This window comes from Leptonychotes weddellii, chromosome 16, assembly GCF_054177405.1.
Source record: "Leptonychotes weddellii isolate Sample4059 chromosome 16, ASM5417740v2, whole genome shotgun sequence".
In the NCBI taxonomy this organism is placed as follows: domain Eukaryota; kingdom Metazoa; phylum Chordata; class Mammalia; order Carnivora; family Phocidae; genus Leptonychotes; species Leptonychotes weddellii.
The window spans coordinates 12,173,960-12,186,596 of record NC_138384.1 but is presented as its reverse complement, the minus strand read 5'-3'; the positions used below and the strand labels follow the sequence as shown (position 1 = coordinate 12,186,596).

The following is a 12,637-nucleotide window of genomic DNA, read 5'->3' as shown; positions in this document are numbered from 1 at the left end:
GGGTGTTGAATTTAATAAGATCTTTACAGATTTTTAGGGTTGATTTTAAATATTGTTATAGGCTGGCAAGATAGGTATACTGTGGAGTGAAGCAAGAGTCTCAAATACTTGAAAATCTTGTTCCCACAAGCTTCCTATGGTGACAGAAATCATACTATTAGATAGCTTTTTGTTCCTACCAAATATTGCATAGCCAGAAGCTGCTGGGTGATGATTTGAAGGAGATGGTTATTATAGCATTTTGTCCAGAGATGAGCTTTTTCTGCAAAACACCAGAAAGCAAATATTTTAGGCTGCAGGTCCACAACCTCTGTCACAACCACCAACAGCATGTAAATCAATGGACATGACTCTGTCCCAGTACAGCTTTATTTACAAAAGCAGGTAGCGGCCAGATTTGACTAGGGGGCCACAGTTTGCTGATTTCTAGTTTAGTTGGTAAGAAATTAGACGCAACCTTAACAGGGAGAGAACAGAGCCTGGGAGGAACATTTGGCAGGTGAGAGTTGATGGGAAAACACGGGTAATTCCTCAAGGGGGCGGATTGGGGTGTGATGTGGCCTCACAACCAGAGTCTTGCTGCAGTGGTCCAGGTGGGCCGAAGGGCGGAAGACAGTTGGGGGACACATGACACCAAACCACTCGTTTCACACAGCCTCCGCTCAGCCCAAGGGGAGGACTCATGGCCACTTTTCTCCCCAGAAATATGTTTTTTGAAAAAGAACCTCTTCTCGTCTTGTTTTATGTTCCAGTACTATAGCCAAGGTTATCTTCTGGCCTTTTCTCATTCTCTCCACACTCCAAGCCACAGCTTAGACTGTTGGTTACAGTTCTTTGCCCCTGGCTCCATTTAATAATTGGTACAAACTATCCGTTCCTTTCCCTCACAGACAGTCAAATCCTGGGAGTTAACGCTGGCTACCCGTTAGTGAGGAAATGCCTTTGGCGGCCTGACCTGCAGGTCAGAAACCCAGGATTCCAGGAACACAGTTGCCTGCTCGGCCTAACTGCCCATGTGGTCCACAGAACGATGCTCCAGAGGGCTGTCACATTTCCCGTTGTGACAATGACTTATGTAGTGAGAGCATGCTTATTCTGAGGGGATTCTATACTGAGAAGGGAGCTGCTGCAAAATTTTCAAGCTGTCTGCTCTGGAGGATGCTCACTCAGTTGATATCAGAGCAGAAGGGGAGAATGATGTAGGAATGAATTTTCTCTCCAGTTTCTTTTTGACTTGTCTCTTCATTCCCATCCTTTACCCAACTCCCAGAACCTTGGCTTATTTTCTTTGCCATATTTGACCTGCTCCAACCCTCACTTACTTTCAGCATCAGAAAGAAAGAACATTTAAAGATAACTGAAAGATTAACATGGGATCTGAAAACAGATGAAACAGCTCTTTACTATAGACATCAGAATCTTTTTTTTAAATTAACATATAATGTATTATTTGTTTCAGGGGTACAGGTCTGTGATTCATCAGTCTTACACAATTCACAGTGCTCACCGTAGCACGTACCCTCCCCAATGTCCATCACGCAGCCACCCCATCCCTCCCACCCCCTCCACTCCAGCAACCCTCAGTTTGTTTCCTGAAATTAAGAGTCTCTTATGGTTTGTCTCCCTCTCTGATTTCATCTTGTTTCATTCTTCCCTCTCTTCCCCTATGATCCTCTGTCTTGTTTCTCAAATTCCTCATATCAGTGAGATCATATGATAATTGGTCTTTCTCTCATCGACTTATTTTGCTTAGCACAATACCCTCTAGCTCCATCCATGTCATTGCAAATGGCAAGATTTCAATTTTTTGATGGCTGCATAATATTCCATTGTATAAATATACCACATCTTCTTTATCCATTCATCTGTTGTTGGACATCTAGGCTCTTTCCATAGTTTAGTTATTGTGGACATTGCTACTATAAACATTGGGATGCACGTGCCCCTTCAGATCACTACGTTTGTATCTTTGGGGTAAATACCCAGTAGTGCAATTGCTGGGTCGTAGGGTAGCTCTATTTTCAACTTTTTAAGGAACCTCCATACTGTTTTCCAGAGTGGCTGCACCAGCTTGCATTCCCACCAACAGTGTAGGAGGGTTCCCCTTTCTCCGCATCCCCGCCAACATCTGTCGTTTCCTGACTTGTTAATTTCAGCCATTCTGACTGGTGTGAGGTGGTATCTCATTGAGGTTTTGATCTGGATTTCCCTGATAGACATAAGAATCTTAAGAGCTGGTACCTAAAATATATTGAGTGCCTGCTATGTGCTAGACCCTGTGCTGTATCACCCCAATTCCTGTCCCAGTGGAGTTTATCACCCAATTGCAGAGACAGACACGCTAAGGTGACTAGGGCCTTGATAAGAGAAGGATAGGGAGCGCACAGCCCACAGCAAGAGCCCCAGCCTGGTCTGGGGGCATGGGGGTCTAAAAAGACCTGCAGAGCTGTGTCACAGACCCTTCACACCCCTTCCCCAACACATGCCCATGGCAGTGGCATCTCCCAAGAATGTTAGGACGAGGCAGGAGGGTCCAAACCACCCTGTGCTCACTCAGGGAGGCAGCTGGGGGCACCCTGCCCTCTGCATCGGGAATTAACCAGGGGCTTTTCCTTTAGATCCTGGACATCTTGGGTCTGGGTTCCTCTGGACCACCCATCCCACCTCCTGCCTTATTCTCCATCATCTCCTACCCCCTGAAGCGGCTGCCTTTGACCACAACAGAAATCCTGAAGCATTTCGTGTTTGTGATCCCCCCATCCGAAGAGCTCTCCCTACTGGAGGAGAAAAGAGAAGGAGAAGCAGAAACAGAGCTTTCAGGCACCGTGGGCTCCGGGAAGGTAAGGAGCAAGCCAGCCACTTGTGCTCCTGACCTTGGCAGGACATCAGATGGGCAGACAGGGAAGGTCACCCTCTGCGTGGTCGAAAACAGAGTATGGTGTTTGGTGTCATGCTCACTGACATGTTTGCCCTTGACTCGTTGCAGATCCCGCCTGGGGATCCTACATGAGCCTCTCTCAGAATGACTGACTCTCATCTTCTACCCTTTGCAGTCCCCGTGGGATGGTCTGGGGAACTTGTTGAATTGCTCAGAAGCTCATCTGGGAGAAATAATAAGCAAAAGCAGCTCTTAAAAAAAGACATTAGGATGTATTGGGAAGCTAAGGTAGTTTACACAGTGCATGAGAATGCAAGAATCAACAGACATAAGTTAAGGGAACACACAACACTAGGAAAAGGACAGATTATCAAAGAATTTATGAGTGGGAGATTGGATATTTTGGTAAACTCACTTTTTAGCTTTTTGCCTGATATGATGCAGTAAAATTAATTCCAGTTAGATTAAAAATATGAGTAATCCAAATGAAATCCCATATAAGTGGAAGAAAATAGATATGCAATTAATAGAATAAATCACAAAGGAAAATAGATTTGACCAATAATATGCAGTAAGTATGTATATTAAAACCTAGAGAGGGGTTATTTATTCCCAGAGAAGTATGATAGCCCCAAATTTGAATCTCTCCACACAGCTTCCTACAAAAAGCGCATCAGCAAAGACTAATAAAATCAGCAGGAAATAAAATCATCTCTAGGCCGTGCCTCAGGCTCAATGAGGTGAAGAGACTACCTCAAACTTCTCTTTACAAATAAGTGGGGAATTATCATCTGAGATCAACAGCATGAGTGGACAGACCTTACTAGAACAGAGTCCAAATAAAAAAGAAAAAAAAATTGCCAACCTCAGAGGTGACTATGACACCACCTTTTTCCTTAAAATTAGCCATTAACAGAGAAGGGTTAAGCATTCTTTAACTTACCATTTTAGGAGGAACTCTAATTCATCCCCAGTTGACAAAGGAAAGCTCTTCATTCTAGAAGAATGGCAGCTAAAACTATAGAAAGAAGAGTAGGCTTAGAAAACCTCTATTCTGTTATCCCCAGTGAAGTAATTAAGGAGCACCAACTGATATAAAAGGCAGTGCTTTGTTAGGGAACAAGACCCTCACTGCAAGCCAGAGCATTGTCACACAGGTGACTAGCCAGCTGCCAAAGGAAACGCCCACGTTCTGGAGGCCAGGTCTGGCGGGAGCAATCCCAGCCACGTGAACACAATGCATGTGTAATCATGGGTTGAGGTGGCATTTTTTTGGTCCCTCATTGTGATGGAGTGTGACATATGCAGCATCTTCTATGAATCTAATCAAGCTTTACGCCTAATTTCCAGTTTACAGAAAATACAGGGAATGAAGGAATAAGTGAAATGGTGCTCGAAGAATGGTCAGAAAATTTCAGAGTATGGCATATTCTATAAGAACCTGGTCTGCCCAAAAGTCAGTGTGATTGGGAGGGGGCGAGGGGTCTAGAGTAAAAGGTACTAAAAACACACCACAACAAAACACAGTATAGGAACACTCCCCTGCAGCTTGAAGCTTCCTCTGGGCTTCGGCCTCCTCCTCAGGGAATGGGGTGCCCAAGAAAGCACAGACGTCTCTCTCCTCCTCTTCTCCACTAGTGCAGTAGGCTGGGCCCTCCTCTGCCCTCGGCAGCCGCCAGCATCCGGCTCGTGCAGCGCGCACGTGTTCTAGGCATCTCTGTTTTCCGTTCGTGTGTATGTCAATGAATATTTAAGACTCGTGCTTGTGTTTAATTAAGACCCAGGAGGAGCAGACCATCTCCTCTAAGGGGAGCAGACAGAAACCAAAGGAAAAAGCGGATCAGGCCCGAGACACTCAGAAGGACAAACGTCGCATGGCCTTCAACAGGAAGGGCCTTTCTGGGGGAACAGCCGGAGTCATTGCCCCCTTGTCGGACATGGACCAGAACAACTTCGCTGGGCAGCTCTCCCAGGAGAAGTTCATCAGGTGGGCCTCCGAGCCACCCAGGGAAGGGAACACGGGGCCCTGAATGGAGGGCGTGGCCGTCACAGCGCCCGACGGAGCGGGGCTGTCCTGCCAGCAGACCCTCTGGGCGGCCAGGACTTCTCCCAGGCAGCAGTCCTGTCTGCTCTTGGCCCAAAGGAAGCCTTCTCTCCTTACAAGTCCTGTGGTCGTTTGCAGGCTGAATCATTTCCGGTGGATCGTGCCAGCCAACGGTGAGGTGACACTGCGAATACACTTCTCTTCCAATGAGCTTGGGAACTTTGACCAGACGTTTAACTTCGAGATCCTTGGAACTCACCGCCAGTACCAGCTCTATTGCCGAGGTGTCTGCAGTTACCCTTACATTTGCCAAGACCCAAAGTAAGTGTATTTTTACCTTAAAAGAGAAAGTTGATCAAATTGGAATGATACAGAGAAGCAGAGCCCTTGCATAAGGATGACACGCAGATTCCTGAAGCATCCCATATTTTTGCACACCAAGCCCCACAGGCTGCCGAGGCCGTACTGTGGGTATATCCAAGAAGAAATAAATCTGTAGGCCTTGTCTGTTGATAAATAGTATATACACCTAAAAGAGAGAGACACCGAATCAATAAATGAGTTGACAGAAACATTTCCATTTGGCCCCATGGGGCACTTTGAGCAAGGTAGCTCTTACCGCTAACGTGGAACCAGGGGCAGCACGCCAGGCACTCTGGTCATTTTGGGCTTCAGTGTCCTGGACATAGACGAAGCCACAGGAATGGCATGGACCATCAAAGTGAGCTACAGGGAATGTTAGTAGGTGTGAAGGCAGGGGAAGCATCATCCTCTGGCAAGTTAGTTTGCTTATTTAACTATGAAGCAAATTTAAGCGGGTTTTATACGTACTGTCGGACTTTTTGTCCCGGAATATCACTAAATGTGTGACTCTCCACAGGCGGACATTTTTCTGAGCTCCCAAACACCACCACACCCCTTATCCACAACATAAAGTCACCTGGCTGAGCAAGCTAGTGGGACAAGCCCTCCAGGGGAGGAAGCCTTTTATAGCTTATCCACTGAGAGGAGCTTTTTTGCAGTTCTCACCAGGGGGGCCACATTGGACAAGGAACACCGAAGCTGGTTAATATCCACCAGAACTTGTTTTCTGTAGAGATTGTCAGTTTTTCTAGCTGGGCACACTAGCATGTGAAATCTAACTCCGCTCTACCATCAGCCCCTCATTATGAAAGACAACCTGGGAAACTTTTTCTCAAGTGCAAGCTCTCATCCCTGGGGGTGGTGGAAGGGAGGGAGCACGAATAAGGGCTCAACTGAGGTCCTCAGATTAAGAATCATTCTGTCCGCAGATACCTGGACCCTTTGCTAAACAGGGAGTGTTGGGCTCAGGTCAACATCAAATGGAGGCATTGACCTTGCATTCAGAGAGCCTCTCCTCTTCTCTTCCTCCCCTGTGTTCAGGGTGGTATTTACTCAGCGGAAGATGGACATAAAGCAAAATGAGGTCATCTTTAAGAAGTATGTTATGAGAATGGAGAAGTTTTACTTCGGGCCACTGCTTTGTGGAAAATCAAGAGATAAGTAAGTGTTCTGTTATTTCAAGGCAGATTTCAGACTCCCAGTTGGACTCATGAGTAGTACAGGCAGGGTTGCTTTGTGGACGTAGCTTTTACTACTGCTGCCTCAGTTAGCCCTGAACCACAGGAGAACTGGGTTCTTGTGCCCCAAGTTTCTGCTAAGCACCCAGATGAATGCAGATGCCATCTTCCCAGATGGAAAAGCCTGGAGGAGGACCAGGTTTTGGTGGGGGAAGAGTAGGATCAGGCATTTACTTTGGGATATGTTGTTTGAGATGCCTAGGAGGTATAGCTAGTAACCACGCAAAGCAAGGAATAAGCTCTGTGGTTTGGGTTCGCAGAGGACATCCATGGGGTTCAACCACATGGAGGTCCTAGGAGCCTTAACAAAGGTCCTTTTGGGGATTTCTGAGGACGAAGCCCAAGCAAAGTGAGTTGAGGAGTCAGTGAGAGGTGAGTGAATGGAGAAGGGGTGTAAAGGTAGTTCTTTGGAAAACTTGGCAGTGAAGAGAAATGGAGGCAGTCAAGGATGGGAGGAGACATGGAGTCCAGGGAACACTGCTCACACAGTGTTGTTCTTATGCTGTTTGGATGCCAAGGGGACACAGGGAGGAAGAGGTTGGAGTTTCCAGAGGAAGTGAGGACCATCGGTGATACAGCTCCCTGAGACAACACAAATGGGATACAGAGATGCTGTTCTTGCCAGGAAGAGGGGCCATCATTGCCCACTAGGAGGAAGTAAGGCAGATGGCTTCAGGTGCAGATGTGGTTGGGCCTGTGAGAAGGTCCCCATGATGCATGTTGTGAGGTCACCCCTAACAGGGAGGGAAGCGAAGGGAAGATAAAGATGTTGAGAAAATAGAGAGCAGATGAAACAGTTTTTGTGGAAAGTTGGAGTGGGAGAATATTAGAGAAACAGGTGAAGGTTGTCAGGCAGAATTCGGGGTCCCGGGTGAGGCTGACAGTCATGTTTTTAGTGATACCAGTTTTTTTGGTTATATACAGACTTCTCACTTTGTAGGCAGGGAGGCGAGACCAAAACTAGATCTAGCTCTAAGCATGTCTTAATTTAGTCTAGCATTTATTGTGACAAGTGTTTGTGTTCATGCGGACTTGGTAGACCTAGCAAACCCTCTTTGTTCTCCAGTCTCTTAATAACTGGAGTTTATTTCCTGAGAGGCTGGACCAGAAAACCAAGATGCAGAGGGTTGGCTGATGCTGGAGTGGATCTTCGACTAGAAGGGTCCCAGTAAACGGGCTTCGGAGAGAGAAGGAGGGGGGTCAGGTTCGTGGACACGATGGAGGGGAGTCATGGCCATTAAGAGAGGCATGTGTCCTGGCAGCACTGGAACCAACCAGAACTTGGGGCCAGACAGCACTGGTCCAGGAGGAGAAGGATTACGGTGGCCCAAAAACAAGGCCCAGTACAACTGGGTATTATTTATTTATTTTCTCAAACCTTGCTGAGCCTCAATGTTCTCATCTGCAAAGTGGGAAAATAATAGCACCCACCCACGGATTTGTGAAACTGAACTGGATAATGAGTTCTTAGCCCATGAGACTTAGCGCAGTGCTGCCTAATGGTGATGACCAGTTCGATATGGAGGCCACTACCCCTTTGGTCGTGACACAGAGAGCACTCTGCCATTTGCTCTCCTTCCTTCCTCCATCACCACCTATCCAAAAAGCTTTTCAGACTGTTCCTGGGCTCCAGTGGGTACTATGGTGCCTTTGCTCTGATCTCTGATGACGTGCATCTCCATTGGCATTCCTTGTACCTTCTATGGCTCCTTTTCTGTTCTTTACCCTTAACTGAGCAGCTTCTGATGCCCACAGTGCTCACCTCTGTGACTCTTTCCCTAAGGCACAGAGGAACAGAAACAGGCTTATAACAGTGAACCACGCCAAATGAATCCACGTCAGAATAGTGACGTCTTGTAGAGGTCTAAGAGAAGGAGGTAAATGTGATCATCTCTAAGGCATATGTGAAATAACAAGTTGCTCTCAAAGGATTATATCTCCTGGGAATATAAGACCTGGGAAGGATAGAGCCTCATGTTTCTCAGAATCCTTTGCAATAATGGGGCACCTGTCTGGCTCAGTTGGTAGAGCATGCGACTCTTGATCTTGGGGTCATGAGTTCGAGCCCCACGTTGGGCATAGAGATTATGTAAATAAATAAAGAAAGAAACAAACTTAAAAAAAAAGAATTCTTTGCAATAATAGCTAGCATTTATTGGGCATTCGATACCTATAGCTGTCCTAAAGAGCATTAGGTGCACCATTGCATTAAATACTCATAGAAATCCTAAGAAGTATTTTCGTGCATCTTAGAGCTGAGGAGACCAAGGCTTGTGGTGCAGGGGGGGCTCAAGTCCAGCCGCAAGTCTTCGTAACTGCAAAGCTTGTGTTCTTAGCTGCCAGGCCACTGCCTCAGTGTACAGCACTACCCCCTGGCATTGCTGTATGCCCCACAGTCTCCTTTGCCACCTGAACTCCCAGTCAATCCTTACATCCACACCCCTAATCTTTGTTCACTTCCAGGTACAAGTCCTCCTTGTTCCCAGGCAACATGGAGACACTGACCATCCTGAACAATTCCCCAATGGTTGTGGAGGCGTTCTTCTGTTTTCAGAATGATGTCAAAGCAAGCACCTATTTCCTGGAGCCCGTCAACATGACTCTAAAACCCAATGAGAAGCAGGTACAGTTGCATGGAAACAAGTCCTCCAGGGCAAGTCTTTCTTGGGAATTTGGAGGTCTCGGCATTCTCAGCATCAATATACTGTTTTGACGCTTCCTTTAGGTGCTGAATGTATGGGCCTACCCTACCGCAGTTGGTGTCTTTGATGACTGCATTGTCTGCTGCATCAAGGAGAACCCAGAGCCAGCTGTCTTCAAGTTAACCTGCCAAGGTGTCCGCCCAGAACTAGAGCTGGACTCCAGACAATTGCATTTTGACCGGCTCTTGTTGCACAGGTCAGAGTTCTGGATGGTACCAGGACCCTAATGGGGTTTAAAGAATATTAAGTTCTAGGGTGGCCAACTCATCCTGATTTTCTCAGGCCTCTCCTCATTTTAGCACTGAAAGTCCTGCATCCAGGGAAACTTCTGGCCCTGTGCAAACCCAGATGATTAGTAACCCTATGAAGTTCACACATGGGGTCCAGGACCGACCCCCTCCAAAAAAAATCAACTGCCAAAGTGTGTGCATATTTGTATTTTTCTCAGGACGACTCACTTTTTCCAAATTCTCTAAGCAGTCCATTATCCTCAGAGGTTAAGAATCTTTGGTTTAGAAATTAAAGCACAGAGAACACTAGACCAAAACTGGAACTTAACATTTCACTCGCTGGCAGTTTATTATTCTAAATAGAGAGTGTTTATTTTTGGGGCTACTGAGAGAGAATATTATGATACGTACCCTGCATTCCTTGATCATTACTGCCAGGCCCCATTCCCTGATAAACTCTGCTTAGTGAGCTAAACAATGATTGAAATAACCAGAAATGCTTTTTCGGACCTGCCATAATAGATCAGAATCATTTGAAACTGACAAAATTTCTTTTGGTCTCCACAGAAAAGACTCCAAGGTAGTTCTTCTCCGCAACGTCACGCCCCTGCCCGTGGCCTGGCGGATCACCAGCCTGGAGCACCTGGGCGATGACTTCACCGTGTCCACCATGCAGGGGACCATCCCCCCCAAGGCTGAATACAGCCTGCAAGTTCACTTCCAGCCCTCCAAACCTGTCAACATCAAGAAGGTGATCCGGTTGGAGGTGAGGCTTCACACATCTCCAGACTTGGTCATCAAGATGTGTACATGTTGGGTTCTCTCTCTCTGTCTCTCACACACACACACACACAGAGCCATGTCTCCATGTTACACGCTCCTAACTGATCCCTGTTTGACAACTGCTGACCCACAGCATCTTGCTCGGCACACAACTGTAAGCTCCATCAAGGCAGTCTTGTTTATGGCTGATTGCCCGGTGCCACAAACAGAGCGCTCACTCAGAGTGAGTGAGGGAGGGAGTGAATGCTGTTACCATCCCGATGGAAGCCTGAGACTCCCGATTCCACACTCCCAAACCCGGTCACAGCTCAGATGCCTATCTCAGTAACATCACCTTCTGCCCAGGTGCTTCCAGCAGACACCTAAGAACCGTCTTGGATTCCCTCCTTCCCCTGACAGCCTGCCCTCCAGCCCAGGGCTCCCACTGTCTCCCAGTGTATCTCCCGCCCACCCACTCCTCTGCCCACACTGCTGCCACAACCCTTTCCCAGGCCGCCTGTGGCATCTCTTGCCTGGACTTCAGCAGAGGCCCTGTTCCTGCTCCAGGTCAGTCAGGTCAGGCCCCTCTCCTCCCTGCAGCAAACTGCTGGTTCCAGCTGCAGTGAGGATCAAGCCCAGGGTCCCCACCGGCTTCTCAGGCCCGTCCTGCCTCGGTATCTACCCTAGCTCTCACACATCGACTCTTGGCTTTTTCCTGCCTCAGGCCCTTGGCCTTGCAGCAACCCTGCCAAGAATGTTGCCCCCAGGCTCTGTGGGGTCCACTAAACAGCACTGCTCCAACTGGGTTCCCCTAATCACCGGGTAGAAGTAATCCCGTTATGTGCAATCACTCACCCTGCCTTCTGTATCTCTCAGAGCGCCTCCCCCTGGTGGATATCCTGTTTGTTTCTTTACTTTATCCTGTGAACTCCATCAAGGCAAGGTCTTGCCTGACTTGCTCATCATCTGTGTTCATTCCCGAGAGCTGATGTAATAAATGCCCACAAACTAAGTGGCTTAAAACAACACACATTTATTCTCTTACAATTCTGGAAGCCAGAAGTCTGAAATTAAGGTGTCTGCAGGGTCACAGTCCCTCTGAAGCCTCTAGGGAAAAATCCTTCCTCGCTTCTTCCAGCTTCTGGAAGTTCCTGGGCTCATGGCTGCGTCACTCCGATCTCTGCCTCTGTCTTCACATGGCCTTCTTTGCCTGTGTCTTCTCCTCTTCTGTCTCTTGTAAGGACATTTGTCATTGGGTTTAGGGCCAACCCAGATAAACCAGGATGATCTCATCTCGAGATCTTTAACTTGATTACCTCTGCAAAAACTGTTTCCAAGTAAAGTCGCATTCACAGGTTCCAGGGGTTAAGACATGGCCACCAGCCAGTCCACTACCCCATCATATCCCCAATGTCTAGCACAGGCCCGAACGTAGAAGGTACTCAGTAGAATGTGTAAAATGAACAAATGAATGAATGAATGTCATTGATTTTTTTTTTTTTAAGATTTTATTTATTTATTTGACAGAGAGATAGAGAGACAGCACAAGTAGGCAGAGTGGCAGGCAGAGGGAGAGGGAGAAGCAGGCTTCCCGCTGAGCGGGGAGCCCGATGCGGGGCTCGATCCCAGGATCCTGGGATCATGACCCGAGCCGAAGGCAAACGCTTAGCCGACTGAGCCACCCAGGCGCCCCGAATGTCATTGATTTTTGATGCTTGCATTGATTCTGCAACAATCAAGGGATTATCCAAGCTTCTCTTTGAATAGCTGCAGGGATAGAAAACTTACCCATACTCAAAGTAGTCTGATCTACCTTTGAGCAGGTCTGACTATTGATTCTTCCTTGGGTTGGGTTCAGATTTCCAACTGTAACTTATAGGAATTAATTCTGTTTCTACTTTTGGGTCCACTCAATGGATCCAATCTCTCTTATCATTATGACGTCCTTAAGGTAGCTGAACACAGATACTGACAGGTTCATTTAATCAGCAATTGTTTTTGAATATCAGAGGGTGATAGTCAACGTTTTAAACATCAGTCTCTACACAGACACGGGTCTCTGCACAATGAACGCAGGCCACATGGCTGGTGTGGGGTCCCAGCTGTGTCAGCTTCATCCTTCTTTTGCTGGATCATGGGGCCTTCACAGGTTCCCATGGTAGGAGTGGTGGGGGAGGCAGGCAAGAGGGGATTCTTGGAGAGGTCATGTGACAGCTGTTTACCAATTGGTCTGGAAACATTTCTTTATTTTAGGGATGATGTGGCATCCCTGTGTGTTCCAGTCAAAGCAGACACAGTGGGTTTCCCCTCAGGCTCCTCAAAGTGGTCTAAGGCTTCTCTTCCCCAGATTATATTCCTTCAACATCTACATGAGGAAGTGCCTTGCTTTCTGGTCCCTTTGGAAAGTGCTCTGGTGCACT

General features: G+C 47.3%; 1 protein-coding gene and 1 pseudogene across 1 annotated transcript in view; both read left to right on the top strand.

Annotated features, from left to right (window-relative positions):
• The window catches only part of HYDIN (HYDIN axonemal central pair apparatus protein), a 364,500-nt gene that overhangs the window by 279,677 nt on the left and 72,186 nt on the right, over window positions 1-12,637 (top strand). The window contains exons 48-54 of the mRNA XM_081806373.1: window positions 2,619-2,840; window positions 4,657-4,865; window positions 5,061-5,243; window positions 6,327-6,446; window positions 8,987-9,146; window positions 9,249-9,421; window positions 10,023-10,221. Coding sequence (XP_081662499.1) covers window positions 2,619-2,840; window positions 4,657-4,865; window positions 5,061-5,243; window positions 6,327-6,446; window positions 8,987-9,146; window positions 9,249-9,421; window positions 10,023-10,221 — 1,266 coding nt within the window. The remainder of the gene's footprint in view (window positions 1-2,618; window positions 2,841-4,656; window positions 4,866-5,060; window positions 5,244-6,326; window positions 6,447-8,986; window positions 9,147-9,248; window positions 9,422-10,022; window positions 10,222-12,637) is intronic.
• Window positions 5,255-5,354, top strand: LOC115936774 (U6 spliceosomal RNA; annotated as a pseudogene).